The sequence below is a fragment of the Oncorhynchus masou genome, chromosome 24 (assembly GCF_036934945.1).
Source record: "Oncorhynchus masou masou isolate Uvic2021 chromosome 24, UVic_Omas_1.1, whole genome shotgun sequence".
NCBI classification, from domain to species: Eukaryota; Metazoa; Chordata; class Actinopteri; order Salmoniformes; family Salmonidae; genus Oncorhynchus; species Oncorhynchus masou.
Window position 1 is genome coordinate 62,421,743 of NC_088235.1, and position 22,045 is coordinate 62,443,787.

The window sequence follows — 22,045 nt, forward strand, 5'->3', positions numbered from 1 at the left end:
TGGACCCTTACACCCTCTCTGGATTATTGACCCCTGCTTGCCTTGACCTGTTGCTTGTCTGCCCCTGCTTAAGGAATAAACTTTTGTCTCTTCAACATTGTCTGCATCTGGGTCGTACCTTAACGTCTATGGTACAAGTGCTAGCGTCCCACCTCGACAACAGCCAGTGAAATTGCAGGGCGCAAAATTCAATACAACGGAAATCCCATAATTAAATCCTCAAACATACAAGTATTTCACACAGTTTTAAAGATGAACTTCTTGTAAATCCAGCCACAGTGTCCGGTTTCAAATATGCTTTACGGCGAAAGCACACCAGACGATTATGTTAGGTCAGCACCTAGTCACAGAAAACCATACAGCCATTTTCCAGCCAAGGCGAGGGCTCACAAAGTCAGAAATAGTGATTAAATTAATCACTAACATTTGATGATCTTCATCAGATGGCACTCACAGGACTTCATGTTACACAATAAATGTGTGTTTTGTTCGATAAAGTTAATCTTTATGTCAAAAAACCTCATTTGAAATTGGTGTTTTATGTTCAGAAATGCATTGTCCCAAACAAACCTGCGGTGTAAGTGCAGAGCCACATCAAATAACAGAAATACTCATCATAATCATTGATAAAAGATACAAGTGTTTAACATACGAATATAGCATTAAATAAATAGCATTAAAATTATTAATTTACATTGAGGGAAAACAGTATTTGATCCCCTACTGATTTTGTACGTTTGCCCACTGACAAAGAAATGATCAGTCTATAATTTTAATGGTAGGTTTATTTGAACAGTGAAAGACAGAATAACAACAAAAAAATCCAGAAAAATGCATGTCAAAAATGTTATAAATTGATTTGTATTTTAAAGAGGGGAATAAGTATTTGACCCCTCTGCAAAACATGACTTAGTACTTGGTGGCAAAACCCTTGTTGGCAATCACAGAGGTCAGATGTTTCTTGTAGTTGGCCACCAGGTTTGCACACATCTCAGGAGGGATTTTGTCCCACTCCTCTTTGCAGATCTTCTCCAAGTCATTAAAACCTCTTACATCTATGGGGGTGCTATTTCATTATTGGATAAAAAACGTGCCCGTTTTAAGCGCAATATTTTGTCACAAAAAGATGCTCGACTATGCATATAATTGACGGCTTTGGAAAGAAAACACTCTGACGTTTCCAAAACTGCAAAGATATTGTCTGTGAGTGCCCCAGAACTGATGCTACAGGTGAGACCAAGATGAAACTTCAAACAGGAAATGAGCAGGATTTTTGAGGCTCTGTTTTTCATTGTCTCCATATATGGCTGTGAATGCGCAAGGAATGAGCCTACCCGATCTATCGTTTCCCCAGGGTGTCTGCAGCATTGTGACGTATTTGTAGGCATATCATTGGAAGATTGACCATAAGAGACTACATTTGCCAGGCGTCCGCCCGGTGTCGAAATTGGTGCGTCATCTTCAGCTGCACGTCTTTTTCCAAGGGATTCAGAGGAGAAAGTAGACATCCACGAACGATATATCAATGAAGAGATATGTGAAAAACACCTTGCTGATTGATTCTAAACAACGTTTGCCGTGTTTCAGTCGATATTATGGAGTTAATTTGGAAAACAGTTCGCCGTTTTGATGACTGAATTTTCGTTTTTTTTGGTACCCAAACGTGATGTACAAAACGGAGCGATTTCTCCTACACAAAGAATCTTTCAGGAAAAACTGAACATTTGCTATGTAACTGAGAGTCTCCTCATTGAAAACATCTGAAGTTCTTCAAAGGTAAATGATTTTATTTGAATCCTTTTCTGGTTTTTGTGCAAATGTTGCCCGCTAAATGCTATGCTAAATGCTACGCTAGCTATCAATACTCTTACACAAATGCTTGTTTTGCTATGGTTCAAAAGCATATTTTGAAAATCTGAGATGACAGTGTTGTTAAGAAAAGGCTAAGCTTGAGAGCTAGCACATTCATTTCATTTCATTTGTGATTTTCTTGAATCGTTAACGTTGCGTTATGGTAATGAGCCTGAGGCTGTATTCACGATCCCGGATCCGGGATGGGTAAGATCAAGAAGGGTTTCGAGGCTGACGTTTGGCAACTCGAACCTTCAGCTCCCTCCACAGATTTTCTATGGGATTAAGGTCTGGAGACCTTAATGTGCATATGCAGTTCTACTAATTATAATTGTATCTACTAATTTTATCTACTAATTATATGCATATCCTAGCTAATGGGCCTGAGTAGCAGGCAGTTTATTTTGGGCACGCTTTTCATCCATTCATTCCGGATGCTGCCCCCTACCCTAGTGAAGTTAAACGTTATAATACTCTTCAAAATGAATGTAAGAGACAGCATTCAGAGGTCAAGACAGCGCTGCTCTGAGACAAGCATGGGGACTGGTCTTGATAAATCAAGATTTTTATTTTCACTGAATCTCTGTTTGGGTATTGGTTAGACTACAATTAGGGTGTGGAAATGTTAGGATTATTTTGCTCTTACTGTAGTACTGTAGCCTACTCTCGACCAGTACAACGCGGTAATGGGCTATTAGCATGACAATAGACTCTTGCCAAGAAGGATGGTAGGTAAGGGGGAGAATTGTATCGTCAAATGTATTTCTTAGTTAGGTTGGCTGTATCACAGCTGGCCGTGATTGGTTGCAATTTCAGTTTCATCCACCAGAAAAAAATTAACAAATAATTCAACAAATATTGTAGTTAAACTCAAATATACTAATTAATAAGAAAGCTTTATCAATTGGAACCTTTAACATGTGGAAGGGGGAAAAGGTATTATGACTATTAACCCTGTTTTTCACAAGCATAGCAGGCTGTGAATTCTGCAAACAACGTTTCTAGGATGGGCTATTAGCAGGACAATATCTATTGGTCATATTGGTCATGGCTCCAAAGTGACGCAGTGGTCTAAGGCACTGCATGTCAGTGCAGGAGGCATCACTGCAGTCCTTGGTTTGAATCCAGGCTGTATCACATCCGACTGTGATTGGGAGTCTCATAGGGCGGCGCACAATTATTATTATTATTATTAATTCATTTGGAATTATATAAAAGCCCCTTAGATCGGATGGTTGAGGGGCAGCTCTTGGGGAACTGTGAGGGGGTATCTTGGAGGTCTGGTGGCCTGGCGGTTGGGAGCTAGGGCTGATGGGTTGCTGGTTCGAGTCCCTGTTTTTGACCTTGTGGGAGATATGTCAACGTGCCCTTGAGAAACTCCCGAGTACAGGTGTGCCAAGGTTGTATCGTCATACCCAAGAAGACTCAAAGCTGTTATTGCTGCAAAAGGTGCTTCAACAAAGTACTGAGTAAAGGGTTTGAATACTTACTTAAATGTGAAATGTCAGTGTTTTTTATTTTTAATACATTTGCAAACATTTCTAAAACCTGATTTTGCTTTGTAATTTTGGGGTATTGTGTGTAGATTGATGGGGGGACGGGACGATTTAATCAATTTTAGAATACAAAGTGGAAAAAGTCAAGTGGTCTGAATACTTTCTGAATGCACTGATGTCAAATGTATCATTTGTACAGTTCTTTATAAAAAAAGTTCTTATTTGTAACATTTGACTGTGTATATCTAGAAGTACTACTTATTTCTCTGAGAGCGAGGCGGATATATAGCATTTAGCAAAAATACATGATTATTTGTTTCTCTAAATAAGTAAACCATCATGTGATAGATTTTAAACAAATACACATCTGTCATTGAACAGCCCCATGCCATGATTAGATGGTGAAAAAAACAGTAATCTTTCATTATTTCTCCAAACAACCAAAGCTAATTTAAAAAAAAGTTTTTAAATGGATATACAGTATAGCATTTTGTTGGAGGGAGGCTAGTGTTTACATCTTAATGTCACAATGAGCTTGCATGCTTGTCCCCGATGAGAGCCCAGCTCAGTGAATGTCATTGCTAACTGCCAACCACTACTGCCAGATGGGAGCATTTTAAGGGGCAGTCCCCTTCCCTGTCTCCTGCAATGTGACTCTTAAAACCCATAGTTGCATAATAAGTATCTCTCTCTCTCTCTCTCTCTCTCTCTCTCTCTCTCTCTCTCTCTCTCTCTCTCTCTCTCTCTCACACACACTCTTTGTCTCTCTGTCTGTCTCTGTCTCCCTCCTCTCTATCTCTGTCTCTGTGTCTCTCTCCCTCTCTCTCACGCACACGCTCTTTCTCTCTCTCGCTCTTTCTCTCTCTGTCTGTATCTGGCTCTGTCTCCCTCCCCTCTCTCTATCTTCTGTGTCTCTCTGCCTCTCTCTCTCTCTATCTTCTGTGTCTCTCTGCCTCTCTCTCTCTCTCTCTCTCTCTCTCTGTCTCTCTCTCGCTCTCTCTCTCTGTCTCTCTAGGGACCTGAGGAATAATTTAATTAGCACGGTGGAGCACGGGGCCTTCCTTGGACTGGTGGCTCTGAGGAGACTGTGAGTATGAAGGGGTTTGTCATAGTGGTTGGGCTACCCAGAGTGACAAGGCCAGGGTCTTAGGGTGCCGTTGGTGAGTTGAGGGGAGTCAGGGGAGAGGGATGAGTTATTCCACAGGGCAATTATGACAGAAGAGCTTCCTTTGATGGCTTCATCATAATTAAAGAAGAAAAAGCAGATTCACTCTTTCTTGAAGTGGTAGATGAATCACACACATTCCCTCTCTGTCTCTCTGGCGTAAATGACTAATTCCGTGATTGTTAGGGGTTTTTAGGCTGCTGGGGTGTTGCAACAGTGCTGATTTATTGTAGTTTTGTGATTTTCTATTTGTTTTTAGATTTTTTTTTAGTTTTCAGACTTGATTTACTAGTTTTTATTCAGTTTTAGTTTTTATTCAGTTTTTATATTATTTCATTTTAGTGTTCGGGTCAGAAAGTAGCCTTATGCATGAGAGGCGACATTTATGTGTTTTAGGCCTTTAGCAGGGGTACTAAAGTACTATTTGAGACCCTTCTTGTTGCCAGTGAATAAATGTGTGCAAATTGTAAAGCTCATTTTGTAAAGCTCACACATTTTTCACGTTCTAAGTGTGTTCATATGATACCAAGAGAAGAATTCTAATCCGAATTCCAAAGATAAAATAACGTCTGTCTCACCTCTTCATCCTGAAATGCTTTGTGGGTGCTGTTCAGATGAACTTTGAGGTTGGTTGGGTTTTTCCCTTTCATATCTGTGCCACACACGGGATTCTACAATACGTTTACCTTTTCTCCTTTCCAGCGACGTTCTCAAAATAATCCCATGCAGGTCTAGATACAGTATAGTTTTAGTTTTTAAAATGTTTTTCTTAATTCTTTTATTTCAGTTGACTAAATTGATTTTCCAATTTGAGTTTTTATTTTATTTTCAGTTTTCATTCACTATAATAACTTTGGCGTGTGCGCCTGGCTCTGGGAACAGCAGAGTGCTAATTTAAGTGCTCCCCAACTGGTGATTACTCGAGTGCCTTGCTTATTTTCCCACAGCTGCTCCAGCAAAGCAGCTCTTTAATTACAGAGGGAAAGGGCACGGAGCCACGACAGCCCTCAGTGTGTGTGTGCGTGTGCGCGTGTGAGGATGGATGGGGATGTGAGAGGTGAAGGGGGTTACAGAAGGTCATTGTTGATATCTCGCGAGTTGGAATATATAAACATTGGACTGGTGGTTTAACATCACAGTTCCTTGAGCTGCTTAAGCTCTCGTTAATAGATTATTATGAGACGAGACGGCACATAACACACACACACACACACATGTTGTCACAGCCAAGCTCGTTCTGTGTTCTCTCACACACACGTCCCCTCACTGCCAGCTCTTCTGCTATGATCAGTGCCCTTAATGCTTTAAGTCAGATGTGCTTGGCTTATCTCTAAGCCACAATTTAAAGTTTGCTTTTTGTCCTTATAGGGATCTCTCCAACAATCGGATTGGCTGCCTCTCTCCTGAAATGTTTGTAGACCTTGGCAGTCTTTCTAAATTGTGAGTAATCTCTAAATTGAAAACATACAGTACGGTACGCACAATTTGAGATGCGTGTGTAGGAAATATGTTGTTTTTCTTAGATAAGCCTCTTTCAAAGTAATGCATTAGTAGATACTGTGGCGTTTTACTTGTACAAAATAAACCAGTTTGATGTGTATTTACCCTTTTCCCCCGACAGGAATCTATCTGGAAATATTTTCTCTTCGTTGCCGGTGGGACTATTCACACACCTCCTGTCTCTCAAAGTCCTGTAAGAAAACAAAATGACACACACGCACGCACACACACACACACACACACACACACACACACACACACACACACACACACACACACACACACACACACACACACACACACACACACACACACACACACACACACACACACACACACACACACACACACACAATCATATAATCACTCACTCACACACACTGGGCCATGACACCTACACAGTTCGATGATGGTTGTAATACCATTGTCGTATCCCCTCAGGCACTTCTCTACGGAGTCTCTGTTCTGTGACTGTCAGCTGGAGTGGCTGCTGGTGTGGGCCAGGGCGAACGGTGTGCGCCTGGGCAATGACACCCTGTGTGTGTACCCCACACACCTCCACGGCCTGGAGGTCCGCAACCTGAGGGAGACACAGCTCAGATGTGGTAAGTTATCTCACACCATCACTATCTGTGTTTACATAAGGCATACAGAACACCTACACAGAGTAAGCATCTCAATATATTTTTTTCTGTGTATGTTTGAATTTGTATTGTCCCCCAAAATAAATGAGTATGGGTTACGAGGAGTATGTCTGAAAGTCAATGGCTGAATATTCCCTGCTGTCTGTCGGATCACCCCTCTGTGTATATGAGGTGAGTGAATCACCTGTATGGAAGAGATTGGTGTGGTAGCTAGCTAGAGTGTTCTGGTGTTTCCATCTCAGCTTTGTGATACGCTCTGCTGTGTGCTCTGAACCATGGGGGAATCACATCTCATGTCCGAAAGCAACTCCGCTCCTACATTCTCCATATCCTGCACATGCTTAGAGGATATTGCACTGGGATGAGAAAATAACACGCGTCACTGCTAGAAATGTAAATGGCTGTGTGTGTGTGTGTGTGTGTGTGTGTGTGTGTGTGTGTGTGTGTGTGTGTGTGTGTGTGTGTGTGTGTGTGAGTGTGTGGTGGTGGGGGGGTGTATCCATGTACACAACACTAGAGACATTCTGAAGTTATTCTACATAATCCCGAGTGTGTCTTTCATTATGTGGAACAATCCAAGCAATTACAGGGTAATTCCACACCGTCCTATGACATAGAGCCAGGAGTGGAATTAGGCTGGTTGGAGTATAGAATTCTCCTTTCACCCTAACACATCCATTATGGGATTAACGTGATAATGTTCAGGACTCCCTCTACAACAGCCTCCTACAATTGATTGGACAATGTACAGTGCTCTAACAACCCCTTCTTGTAATGTTATTTGCAGCTTATTATCTCCATATGGGTTCACTTTATGTCATGGAAGGCAGCACTACTATACTGTGGCCATTAGCATTTCATCACGTATCAGCTGCTTTTGTTCAGCACCTGGTGATATAGGTCAAGGTATTACTGAGAATGACAGTCGATACGATGACAAATGACAGAGCTTGCCTTCTCACTCGTACCGGACAATAGTTCTCACTCATACCAGACAACTATCCAAGGTGTAATCTTGCTGTTATTCCAGCCATGCGTCCCTTTTTTTTCTTCTCCAAAGTGATGTGATGAGTAGCAGATGTCAGGGTGAACACATCTTAAAGTGCTTCTCCTCCTTTGGGGTGTCTGACATTGCGTTCGGGTCAAGTGTCATTCTCAAACGAGGGGGAAACGGAGGGAGGAGTAGTTTCCTGCCAGGATCAGGTGCTTCCTCAGATGGGGGTCAAGGCTATGTCTGTTCAGCTCATCTAACACTGAGAAATGAGACACAGACACATACCCACACACACACACTGAATAAGGAGCAGGGCCCTCTTTGATTTCCTCAAGGCTCCTCAGTGGCCTCTGTGTAGAATGCATATAATTGTAAGTTTTAGTCATTTAGCCGACGTTCTTATCCAGAGCGACTTGACAGGAGCAATTGGGATTAACTGCCTTGCTCAAGGGCACATAAGATTATTTTTGTTTTACCTCATTGGCTCAGGGATTCAAACCAGTGCCCTTTCGGTTACTGACCCAACCCTCTTAACCACTAGGCTACCTGCCGCATATGAAATGGAATACATAGCCTACGGTAAGAAGAGATGAGTTGATTCACACACACCTAGGGCCTTTGGTGTCTGGGTAATTATTTAGTGTATGACGCCATGGCAGTGTCAGGGTCCTAATGGTCACTACAGGCCTTATGCACATGATGAGAATTATATGCCTTTTAGACCCTGTGGTCAGGCCAGTAGAACTTGCTTACAAGTTGAATTAACTCCATATTCTGAAAAAGACAGAATATTATCCAAGCAACATCTGGATACAATAAGAGAAGTGTAACCAGTGTGTGTGAAAGGGCCTAATCCTACTGAGGAAATAGCAGGGTTGGACTTGTTTTTATTAATGAGGGGTTTCTCATTTAATGGCTTCCCATCCTGACTGATGTGGCTCACTCAGAGACTGTCTTAGCAGTTGTGGGTCGGTGAGCCTGGTCCCAGATTTGTTTGTGCTGTGTTTGCCAACTCCTATGGTCATTGTCATGTTTGGCCAGACAGCACAAACATATCTGGGACCGTGCTAAGATGGAGTTGTTCTGTAGTGATGTGATTGGATCCTTCTAGGCTAGCGGCCAATCCTCAAAAAAAAGCTTTCGTTTTTGAGATACCCCCACCCGATGTATAACAAAGCACAATCATGTTTTTCCATATAAGGTCTCCTATATATGTAATAGATGGTTGTATGAAATTGTTTTACGGAAAAATGGGTTAAATTGATAGATATTTTGACACAATCCCTTAACTCAAACATTGCAGAATAATGCCTGGCTGGAGGGGGGGCACATATGCTCATGTAACCCAATATTGCTCTGATATTGCTAAAATTCTGAATGCTAGTAGTCAATTGTCTGCCCTACAGACACAAACAAACAGCACTACGATATCTTAAAGCAATTTAGAAATATCGACCTGTAAACACACAGATACATTGTGCGGAAATATCAATTATTCATATTTATGATTTTTTAAATGTTTTATTTGACCTTTATTTAACCAGGTACGCCAGTTGAGAATAAGTTCTCATCTACAACTGCGACCTGGCCAAGATAAAGAAAAGCAGTGCGACAAAAACAACAACACAGAGTTACACATAAACAAATGTACAGTCAATAACACAATAAAGACATCTACGTACAGTGTGTGCAAATGTAGAAGAGTAGGGAGGTAAGGCAATAAATATGCCATAGAGGCGAAATAATTACAATTTAGCATTAACACTGGAGTGATAGATATGCAGATAATGATGTGCAAGTAGAGATACTGGGGTGCAAAAAAAGCAAGAGGATAAATAACAATATGGGGATGAGGTAGTTGGGTGTGCTATTTACAGATTGGCTGTGTACAGGTACAGTGATCAGTAAGCTGCTCTGACAGTTAGAGAGGGAGATATAAGACTCTAGCTTCAGTGATTTTTGCAATTTGTTCCAGTCATTGGCAGCAGAGAACTGGAAGGAAAGGCAGCCAAAGGAAGTGCTGGCTTTGGGGATGACTAATGAAATATTCCTTGCTGGAGCTCGTGCTACGGGTGGGTGTTGCTATGGTGACCAGTGAGATGAGGTAAGGCAGGGCTTTACCTAGCATAGACTTATAGATGACCTGGAGCCAGTGGGTTTGGCGACAAATATGTAGTGAGGGCCAGCCAACGAGGGCATACAGGTCACAGTGGTGGGTAGTATATGGGGCTTTGGTGACAAAACAGATGGCACTGTGATAGACTACATCCAGTTTGCTGAGTAGAATGTTGGAGGCTATTTTGTAAATGACATCGCCGAAGTCAATGGTCGGTAGGATAGTCCGTTTTACAAGGTTATGTTTGGCAGCATGAGTGAAGGAGGCTTTGTTTCAAAATAGGAAGCCGATTCTAGATTTAATTTTGGATTGGAGATGCTTAATGTGAGTCTGGAAGGAGAGTTTACAGTCTAACCCGACACCTAGGAATTTGTAGTTACAGAATGGTGTCATCTGCATAGAGGTGGATCAGAGAATCACCAGCAGCAAGAGCGACGTCATATGTACAGAGAAAAGAGTCGGCTTGAGAATTAAACCCTATGGCACCCCCATAGAGACTGCCAGAGGACAACAGGCCCCCGATTTGACACACTGACCTCTATCTGAGAAGTAGTTGGTGAACCAGTCGAGGCAGTCATTTGAGAAGCCAAGGCTATTGAGTCTGCCGATAAGAAGGCGGTGATTGACAGAGTCGAAAGCCTTGGCCACGTCGATGAAGACGGCTACACAGTACTGTCTTTTATCGATGGCGGTTATGATCTCGTTTAGGACCTTGAGCATGGCTGAGGTGCACCCATGACCAGCTCGGAAACCAGATTGCAAAGCGGAGAAGGTACAGTGGGATTTGAAATGGTTGGTGATCTGTTTGTTACCTTGGCTTTCGAAGATTTTAGAAAGGCAGGGCATGATGGATATAGGGCTATAACAGTTTGGGTCTAGAGTGTCACCCCCTTTGGAGAGGGGGATGACCACGGCAGCTTTCCAATCTTTGGGGATCTCATACGAAAGAGAAGTTGAATAGGCTAGTAATAGGGGTTGCAACAATTTTGGCGGATAATTTTAGAAAGAGATGGTCCAGATTGTCTAGCCCAGCTGATTTGTAGGGATCCAGATTTCGCAGCTCTTTCAGAACATCAGCCGTCTTGATTTGGGTGAAGGAGAAGTGGTGTGGGCGTGGCCAAGTTGCTGAAGGGGATGCTGAGATGTTGGCCGGGGTAGGGGTAGCTAGGTGGAAAGCATGGCCAGCCGTAGAAAAATGCTAATTGAAATGATCGATTATTATAGATGTATCGGCGGTAACAATGTTTCCAATCCTCGAGTGTAGTTGGCATCTGGGAGGAGGTGCTCTTATTCTCCATGGACTTTACAGTGTCCCAAAACATTTTGGAATTTGTGCTAAAGGATGCAAATTTATGTTTGATAAAGCTAGCCTTAGCTTTCCTAACTGACAGAGTGTATTGGTTCCTGACTTCCCTGAAAAGTTGCATATCGCAGGGGGCTATTCGATGTTAATGCAGAACGCCACAGTATGTTTTTGTGCTGGTCAAGGGCAGTCAAGTGTGGGGTGAGCCAAGGGCTATATCTGTTCTTGGTTCTACGTTTTTTGAATGGGGCATCCTTATTTGAGACGGTGAGGACAGCACTTTTAAAGATCAACCAGGCATCCTCTACTTACAGGATGATGTCAATATACTTCCAGGATACTCGGGCCATGATGAATGTAAACTTCACTTTTTGGTAGCTGTTCAATAGTCAACTTTCCAAGTCCAATTTGCTTTCTCTTTTCGGTGTCTATTGGTGGGCTAAGACACTGAAAGCTGTCATTTGTTTTCCAATCAAAGCTTCCTCTGTGGATTTGTATGCATTTAGCCCCTTCTCTTGGAATTACGTTCGGGGATCCTCCTAGATTTAACTCTTAATCCTATATTGCATCAAATCCAATAACGCTGCCACAATACCATTTAAATGGTGATTTAATCACCTGTACATGTACACGTTTTAAATGAGTCTTAAGTCTATTTGACAATCATTGAGACAAATGTGAGGCTCCAGCGAAAGGAAAGAGAATCCAACTCTGACACTCTCTCCCTAGCTCTACAACTAGCCCCCACTGTGGTATAAGTTCCCTGCCAGGGCTCTTAATTAATTCACCTCCGCATCATTTAGAAGTGAGCTTTTTTTATTGCTAGTCCAAAACGTCTGCCTGAATCCAACATGACCTGCTGGCCCATTGCATTTGTGATACACATTGTGATGTTCCCATGTTCTTATACTACTTTCACATAGGATGTATGGTATTTTGCCAATGGAAGAAAATGGTGCAATGTCTACATGACGCCATTACAAACAGGCCCATTTCTACAATCTACAGGATCTACAACCTGCATCGTCTTTTGTACCTCCCGTGTGCATGCCGGCATGCTGCGGGCGAATGGTAGTAGTGGTGTGCTGATGTGGCAGGGAGTTTATTTTAATTAATCCATAGAAATTATACACCATCAAAAATAAATCCATTATTAATTTGTTTAGGTTGGTCCTAATAAACATTATAAGACTAATAAAAGGAATTTTAAAATTAATAGAAATGAAGGTGAAGAGTCTTACTTTGAGAGTGTCTTCATCATGATACCGATTGAAAATAATAGCAAACTATGTTTTTCAAAAGCATTCAAGTCTTGTGGGTTAATGTTTCGCAACCTCCGCCAGCTTTTGGAGTTGCCTATACATGATCAAGCAAAATAATAGGCCTACACTTGATTTAGCCTACTTTATGGCATTCTGAATGTTTCTGATCATAAGTGATAGATGAGCAAACAAATAGATGAGCTATACCACCTCCACGTATTTGCCCAGCCAGAGAATTAACTAAATATACAGATGGAGATTCAGTGAAACAAAATCACATTGATTGATTAAGACAAGTCACAGGCTTTTGGTCGGGAGTAGGCCTAGGCTACTAAGCAACTGCCAGTGAAGCGCAAAATCATCCACTTGTTAAGCTACATAACATTGTCGTGTCTTTGGCTATGCCGGATTAAGTGATATGACATGCTATTCTATAAGATAATTTCTCCGTAATTAATATTGCCTGATTGAGCTAATCATGTAAATGTAATTAACTAGAGAGTCGGGACACCACAAAATAATATTTATAGAGCTGTTATCTTCCGAATAAACTCTTAATATTTTACATCAATAGCAGTCAATATTAATCGTCCTCTTAATTCAGTCTCATCTGAAAGTTGTAAATTATCTGCACGAACCCTGGCTAACAAGTTGACTCAGCAATACAAAATTGGGTTTAATTATTTATTTACTAAATACCTAACTAATCACACAGAATTACACATACACATAATTAAATCATAACTTGATTACAAAGTACGTCATAAAGGAAAATGTCCCTAGCGGGCGGAACCGATATGACAGCTGGTTACACAAAAGAAAAGGGCTGGGTTTGAGTGAAAGAGCGGGAAGACTGAGGAACAAGCTGTGCTATTGTAAATACAGAATCCTATGCATTCTAAATTACCGCCCATTTGGAAATGGAAAATGCAATAAATATTTACACTGAGCTGCGCTTCGGTAGGTTGGTGGTAGATGGAAGGCCGTGTTGCCCAACCGAGTCCTTTGTTCTTTGAAGAATGTATCTGCTGGTAAATTGGATACGGTGTAGTAACGTCGTTGTGTGGTAGATGGGATACTCTGTCTGTTCCTTCCTAACCCTTGTTGCATCTGCTGTTGCTAACTCCACGGCTAGGAGGTATCACTTCTGTGGTGAATAAGAGTTCAAAGGTCATACCATTCGCAACCAAAGCTCACGCTGATGTTGGCTTCGTTCTGTAGTTATTATCTGAACCATTCTGACATCGGACCGTCATCCAAACATCCTCGGAACAGGAGGTAGGGGGGCGTGTTTGAAAGTTGTATAGCCCATGTCCCTTCACAGGGGCGGGCCACTGATTGAGCAGAGCCCTATCTTATGAAAACCCAAATCTCACATTTTAGAAGCTAAAATCACATTTCACCCCATCACGAATAATTTCATAATCAAACATTTAAATTGAACAACAATTCCCTGTGAATCCAATAACTCTGATGTGTAGACTTTCCACTGTAGAATTTATGTAATCTTATCATTGATGAGAATGACAGATGACATCCGAACTGACATCATATTCATTAAGTACCACCGCCTATGTTCAATTGGTCGGATTTCCAGAATATAGTTCATTTCCCTCCACCTTCTGATGTTCCCAGAATCTCTATGTTAACCAAGGGTTTTGCAAATGTAACATCAGTAGGGTAGAGAGAGGAAAAGGGGGGAAAGAGGTATTTATGACTGTCATAAACCTACCCCCAGGCCAACGTCATGACAACATGCTGGCAAAATGTTCTGATCAGTGCTAATAAATGTGCCAACCAGACAAGATGACCATGAGCAGCACTCACCTCAACTTAGCTAACATTACCACAGCCCAATTGTAGCCTAACCAATATGCAAACGGAGATTTGGTGAAAAGAAAAATCGAAATTGATAGATTTTTAGTTGTTTAAATTCCCCAATTTTGATCTTGTCTCATCGTTGCAACTCCCCAACAGGCTCGGGAGGCGTAGGTCGAGTCATGCATCCTCCGAAGCATGACCTGCCAAACCGCGCTTCTTAACACCCGCTTAACCTGGAAGCCAGCCGCAACAATGTGTCGGAGGAAACACCGTTCACCTGACTACGAGGTCAGGCTGCAGGCACCTGGCCCACCCCAAGGAGTTGTTAGAGTGCGGTGAACCAAGTAATTGCCCACCCCGGCCAAACCCTCCCCTAACCCGGACGACGCTGGGCCAATTGTGCGCTGCCCTATAGGACTCCCGATCGCGGCCGGTTGTGATACAGCTCGGGATTGAAACCAGCTCTGTAGTAAATCTTCTAGCACTGTTATGCAGTGCATTAGACCTCTGCACTACTTGTGAGATTGATAGATTTAGCAAGACCCCACACTTGCCTCAAAGCAGTGAAAAATGGTGCTGAAATAGTTGACCACACACAGGTAGGCTATTGCTAGGCTATTGCTTCAATCAATTGTATTTTAACAATTGGATGACTTTGGGAGTTTCAGTAACACCAATTTGATGCCTTCAATTGCATTAGCCTGCTTTATTCCAGTATTTATCATTCAGTGATACAGTATTTATTACCACAGTAATTATTTATTGATCCATCAAGTTGTGGTGAAGAAAAAAAGATGTGTGGTGAACTATGCAAAGAGATTGGTGAAGTGATATGCCCCGCAAAGGTTAGAACTTCCAGGACGATAGTAGTAACTATTAAGAGCGTAGTGCGTGCGAATGCCACCTCGGCATTATGGCACATTTCATACTAAGTCGTAGGCAGAACTTTATCGCAATCATGCCTAGGTCGGTTGGCGGAAATAAAAGTATAGGCTTTGTTGTCGTACAGTTGAAGTCGGAAGTTTACATTTAAACTCAGTTTTTCACAATTCCTGGCATTAAATCCTAGTATAAATTTCCTTTCATAGGTCATTTAGGATCACCACTTTATTTAAGAATGTGAAATGTCGGAATAATAGTAGAGAGAATGATTTATTTCAGCTTTTATTTCTTTCATCCATCACATTCCCAGTGGGTCAGAAGTTTATATACACTCAATTCGTATTTGGTGGCATTGCCTTTCAATTGTTTAATTAGCCTTCCACAAGCTTCCCACAATAAATTGGGTGAATTTTGGCCCATTCCTCCTGACAGAGCTGGTGTAACTGAATCAGGTTTGTAGGCCTCCTTCGTCGGAATACACACTTTTTCAGTTATGCCCACAAATTTTCTATGGGATTGAGGTCAGGGCTTTGTGATGGCCCTTTCACAGACTTTCCTTCACAAACAGACAACCAACCATTCCACTACTGGAGTATCCCCAACATCATTCAGGCTGGGGTAACATTCCAGTTAGTCAAGGGGTCTCTTTTGGTATTGATGCTGCACCTGCTGACAGCCTATAGCGAACTGTACAAATGGAAACTGATCACTCCGCCAGTCACACAGCAAGGATACTTGCCCTTTCCCAGTATGACCAATCAATCAATCAATCAATCAATCAATCACTCAATCAATCAATCAGTCAAATGTAATTATAAAGCCATTTTTACATCAGCCAATGTCACAAAGTGCTGTTAGCTGTGCAAGCCCCAAAACTTCAACCACCACTGGCTACCTTGTCTCCTCACCCTGTAAGGACACACTCATGTCCTGGTCACCTCAAAGACTTTGAATCAACCTTGCACACTTAGTTATATTGGGGAAATAAGGGCTGTGCACTACTAGAGTAGCTGACTGTTGTATTACGGTTGCTTTCCTGTAACTTGGTTACGCTACTGTGTGGTTGTGTTGTGGAAGCCTTATTATATTTTGTGGACTTGCCCATTGTTGATATGCTGTAAGTGTGTGAATGAGATTAAAACATGAACACACTGTAGTAATGGATCTGTGAGTCGGGAGGCAGGTGAAACATTTGATAAAGAGAGGGGAGAAGCAGGAGCAGATGTGACACACACATTGAGAAAGTAGTTGGCTTCGGCTATTCAAACACAACAGAGGCATGGCATGGCCTTGTTAAATAAAGGTTAAATATACAGCACTGAATGAGAGCAGAATTGACTTTGAAAGTTGTCTATTGAACAGCTACCAAAAAGTGAACATAAATCATACATTCAACATAAATATTCATAGTTTATATTTATGCCTATTGTATCTGTGTGTTTATAGGTTTATATTTCCTAAATGTTTTAAGAGATCCTAATGTTGTTTATTTCTGTATGCAGGGCAGACCATTGACTACTTATATTCCACATTTTAGCAATATCAGAGCTGCCACTATTGGATTACATTAGTTTATGTGGTTAATGTGTTAACTGCAGCCCAATGACACACACACACACGCACACACACACACACACACACACACACACACACACACACACACACACACACACACACACACACACACACACACACACACACACACACACACACACACACACACACACACACACAGTCTCACCCTGGCAGTGCCTGATAGGCACAGGCGTTTTGCTGCTCTGATCCTTTGGCTCTGAGTGTGATTCAACAGTATCAGCATAACAGCAGATCAACAGTCCATTGCCCCATGCTGTTTTTATGTGGTACCACTTAGCCGGCTACAGTCAGCTACAGGTTATGCAGTAGCTCCAGTTCTGCACTGCTTCATGTCCAACTACCAATACATGGCTCTGTAAATGATCAACAAATGAAATGACACTCTTTAAAACACATGAAAATTGCAATATCAAGACATGAGGTGTTAGCCCAGTAGATGAGCATGTAAATATATCAAGAGATGTAGTGTTAGCCTCATAGATGAGCATGTTAATATCAAGAGATGTGGTGTTAGCCTCGTAGATGAGCATGTTAATTATCAAGAGATGTGGTGTTAGACCAGTAGATGAGCATGTTAATTTCAAGAGATGTAGTGTTAGCCTCGTAGATGAGCATGTTAATTATCAAGAGATGTGGTGTTAGACCAGTAGATGAGCATGTTAATTTCAAGAGATGTAGTGTTAGCCTCGTAGATGAGCATGTTAATATCAAGAGATGTGGTGTTAGCCTCGTAGATGAGCATGTTAATATCAAGAGATGTGGTGTTAGCCTCGTAGATGAGCATCTTAATATCAAGAGATGCGGTGTTAGCCTCGTAGATGAGCATGTTAATTATCAAGAGATGTGGTGTTAGCCCAGTAGATGAGCATGCTAATTTCAAGAGATGTAAGTGTTAGCCTCGTAGATGAGCATGTTAATTATCAAGAGATGAGGTGTTAGACCAGTAGATGAGCATGTTAATTATCAAGAGATGAGGTGTTAGCCTCGTAGATGAGCATCTTAATATCAAGAGATGAGGTGTTAGCCCAGTCGATGAGCATGTTAATTGCGTACTTTAGTACAGAAGCACGTATGTCTTATTTATGTTAATAGTATGCATTATACATTATTTCTATTTATGTATGTATTAGAGCACGTGTTCCTCCATGGAATGCATTTAACATGAGTGTCTGCGGGTTTTCGCTCCTCCCTTGTACTTGATTGATGAATTAAGGTCACTAATTAGTAAAGAACTCCCCTCACATGGTTGTCTAGGTCTTAATTGAAAGGAGAAAACTAAAACCTGCAGACACTAGGCCCTCTATGGAATGAGTTTGACACCCCTGCATTAGAGTATGCATACATAAAATCAAGGTCAGGAGACGTCTCACTAAATCGGACTTGATCGTTTCCCAGATCATACATAAAAAGAAACGTTTATTGGCTGTGTTTTTGGCTTAGTTAAACCATCTCCAGAGAGATAGAATAGTGCCGTGCCTTCGCTATCTCACTATCTCTGTCAGATCCATTATATAGCATTTAGAATAGAGATGTAATATAGCTAGAGACGTTGGAGTTTGAACTGAATGTATCAGCATCCACAAATGGGAGCGCTTTATGACCCGTGTACTGAATGGTCCGTCACACTGTAAGCACTGCTCGGTCTCCCCATTGATCTGAATGGAACTGAAGGCCGCTTAGCTGACTTCTTGGAGCATGTCCAAGGAAATGTTTTTATGTGCCCAATCAAACATGTTCCCTGAGTTCGGAATTCCCAAGGTACCACAGCGAGCCAGTTTACTACGATAATCTCAGATCGGTATGTAGACGTGTGGCCGACGCAAGCAGCTCCAGGTACAGCGCTAGCTGTTTTCGAAGATTGAAACTGAAGAAAGCTGTTAAACCCTTTACTAGCCTTTTTATATAGCCAACAACCACACAAATCATAATTCATCTGGTATTAAATGATTTGCTTGGCTGTAAATCCTCTATGTTCCCCACAGCTTTCATTCAGTCCTACAAGCACATTGCTTTCTATTGCTGATGTGTGTGTGCATGTGTATTTGTGGATATTGTATGTGTATTTTCTGTGTGGTAACATTGTCAATACTTTACAACTGACATGACTTCTGCCATGGGGAATCATCAAATCCCTTTCCCATCCCCCACCAATCTCTCCTTCCCTCTGGATGAATGAGTTCTCTCCTTCCCCTTCTCCTCTCCCTGGTATCTGCCTTTCCTCTTCAGATGGGCCTCTGGAGCTGCCCTTGTTCCAGCTGATCCCGTCCCAGAGACAGGTGGTGTTCCGTGGGGACCGGCTACCTCTGCAGTGCACCGTGTCATACCTGGATCCCTCTGTCAAGCTGTGCTGGCGCCACAATGGCCGCGCCATCCACAGCAACGAGGGCAGGGGTGTCTATGTGGAGGAAACCCTGGTCCACGACTGCTGCCTGCTAACCAGGTAGGGGGTATTGGGGACGTGAGGGGGTGAGGGGCTAATCACGCTCGCTCGCTCCCACACACACACACACGCACGCGCGCGCGCGCTTGCACTCATGCGTAACAGTTCTGCAGTGCAGTACATGTATATGCAGTATGTGTATATGCTCATGAGGTACAGTTGTGCAGAACACACACACACAAATACTCACCCACATCACTGTGTCTCGCTTATCATGCTCACATGCCCTGACACACAACCACACACATCTTTATGCAAACATACACAACACAAACACTCACACACCATCCCCTTTCTCTCCCTTATTGTAGCTGTGATTTACCACATGTTATTGTCCACCCTTGATAGGGATCTGAAAGGACAGGGACAGAATTGGGTTGGCAGTGTGCCACCACTTCTGAGAGCCAATCTGTGCCCCTCGGGAGGTTTTCAGAGGGCTCCGGGAACGTTGTCGGAGTATTCGGTGATCACACACTGACAGGAACAGATGCGGAAGCATAATTATAGTGATAATGCGGTCAGCAGCGCTGCTTTTCTCACATTTTTGGGGCCCGTCGCCACACATCCTCTTCCTCTCTTTGTTTCCTCTTCAGGCTACTGTTTCTGTTAGCTTGGGCGGAAGACCTGGATTCAAAAACTGTTTGAAATATTTAAAACACTTTATATGTGCTCAATTGAGTTTGCCTGGCTTATTGCACCAATCAAATCATCTCAAACCGGTAAATCCCACCCATCTGGCCCTCAGGACATGCTGAAGCGAACCCTCAAAGTATTGGAACAATTTTCGAATAGTATTTGAATCCAGGTCTGCTTGGCTTGGCGGCAAGCATGCTCATATGGAAGAGCACATGGCTGTTGATTAGTTTAACTGCTGCTATTCTTTGAGCCGGGGGCTCTAACATAAATATTGATGGAGTGTTGACAGAAATATTTTTTCCCTGTGTCAACAGGGCCGGAACGCTCATTGTCACGGTTTACATAGCATCCGGAATGCCAGCTCCTTTCCCAGTTCTGGGAAGGATACCGTCCTGGAATACCGTCGCTCCCACTGCTCCTGATTTGACCAACATTCCCACTTGATGTTGAAGTGTACTATTATGTTATATTCTCTATAGCTTTGTGGCTGAGTTGATTGTCTCTTAGTATGAGGATGAGTGAAAAGACATGTTTTCGTGTCCACTTAAATATCTCAATAGGCTAACTGCATTCAGTGCTACCCTTCCTCCCTGCATTTAGTTTGTCTTGACAGATTGTTCTGTTGCGGACTGCCAAAATGGAATGACTTAGCATTGCCTCTCCAATGAGGTCTGTAATTCACACCTGGCCACTCATTCCGAACTGGCTAATGGTTGTGGATCATTCGTCGCTAATGGTAACTAGCAGCTGTAGTGTTAAGTTGTGAATCGTGTGTACACACAAAAGCCCATCAAGCTGCTCTGGTGAATGAATCACTTGTATGTGTGAATGGGCTGAAGAGTGATTAACACATGCCTGTGTACTCTACAGCATACGGAGCGGAGTGGATTGGCCTGATAGAGAATCAACCCAGTGTCCATTGTTAGGTGGTGTTCTGTTCTAATGGGACTTCCTTACGCAATCTAACTCCATTAAGTGGCTCCGACGTTCATCAGCGTGAGTCGAGCCCTCTGACTCCTCACTGCAACACACGCACCTCAGGAAAACACTAGCAATATGCGCACATGCAGAGACGCACGCATGCACGCGTAGACACACACACAAACACTTCCAACACTCCTTTTCCACTACTGCGTCCCTGTGCGGAATGTGATGGATTTAGCCTCACTCTCATTCTGATTAGGACTCGCAATTAGCCGCAGCTTTCCCTTGTATACACAAATTATGTAATTTTCTCCCTCGAAGTGGAACCTATACGGTCATGTTGCTCTTGGCAGCCACAGGCACAGTCAAGCTTTCCCAGCAGAGAGAAGAAAAAAAAGGCAAGCTGCAACTGAGGAACTGCCTTGGTTTCCACTGCAGAATGTTGAGTGTATAAAACGTCCCATCCAACAAAAACACAGCTCTCAGCCCAGTCGGAGCTCCTATATCATCAACAAGTGTGTCGACAGACAAGTAGGGAATTAGAGAGAGGGGGGACTTTCTGGCCCTGGTGCTCTCATTAAATAAAGCATCAGGGATTAGTAATGCTCTGACCTGCCCGCCATGCCAGCAACTAGGCCTGAGTCAATGCCAGTTTAATGACATGAGGCCGTATTTTCAATCTTTATGCTCTCTCTGTTGATGGAGTTCACTTTGAAATAACGTTCTCTTAGCGGTGTGTGTGTGTGTGTGTCTGCGTGTGTGAGAGTCAGTACCTCCAGCCCTGTATGATGGCCCATTGGAGAGGAAGAGTCTAAAAACACAGGATTTAAGATGTAGCTTAACCCCCCCCCGATGTGTTCTTTGATCAGACACCCTGAAGTCATATTGACATTTGGATTTTTAGAACCCCTATTAAGGTGTTCCCAAAATGTTTTCATAGCTTTTCTCTCACCTCAGTTGAGTGTGGTCACAAACCAATATTGCCCATTCCTCAGAGGGTGCCATGTTAAAGAATGTGCCAGTGTAAACATTCTTGTTACGTAGTCTTGCTGTCACTGAGGACATTTGGGGTGACGCTCACAGGCACAGGATGATAAGATCTTCCATTTCCCTATTTCATTCAGAATTTTGACCCCAAATAATGGTCGCTGAATACTAATGCCGGTGCTGGGTATGGGTGCTGGGTGTGGGTGCTGGGTGTGGGTTCTGTGTGTGTGTGTGTGTGTGGCTGGCCCAGGCTGCTGCAGACTGCGTAATGTTGCCAGGCTAAACTCCCAGTAACTGATGCTAGCGGAGGACATGGGACCAGCATGTGAATCATGCCCCGTTAATCAAGAACTTGAAAGCCTGCAGCTAGCTGCCGCTTCGGAGGTATCTTTCTTAATCCCCTCCATTTTTAATCACCCTAATATGCC

General features: G+C 42.7%; 1 protein-coding gene across 1 annotated transcript in view; it reads left to right on the forward strand.

Annotated features, from left to right (window-relative positions):
- The window catches only part of LOC135512444 (adhesion G protein-coupled receptor A3-like), a 268,454-nt gene that overhangs the window by 64,938 nt on the left and 181,471 nt on the right, over window positions 1–22,045 (forward strand). Inside the window, exons 3-7 of the mRNA XM_064934473.1 lie at window positions 4,363–4,434; window positions 5,881–5,952; window positions 6,134–6,205; window positions 6,454–6,617; window positions 18,857–19,070. Of these exons, the coding sequence (XP_064790545.1) occupies window positions 4,363–4,434; window positions 5,881–5,952; window positions 6,134–6,205; window positions 6,454–6,617; window positions 18,857–19,070 (594 nt within the window). The remainder of the gene's footprint in view (window positions 1–4,362; window positions 4,435–5,880; window positions 5,953–6,133; window positions 6,206–6,453; window positions 6,618–18,856; window positions 19,071–22,045) is intronic.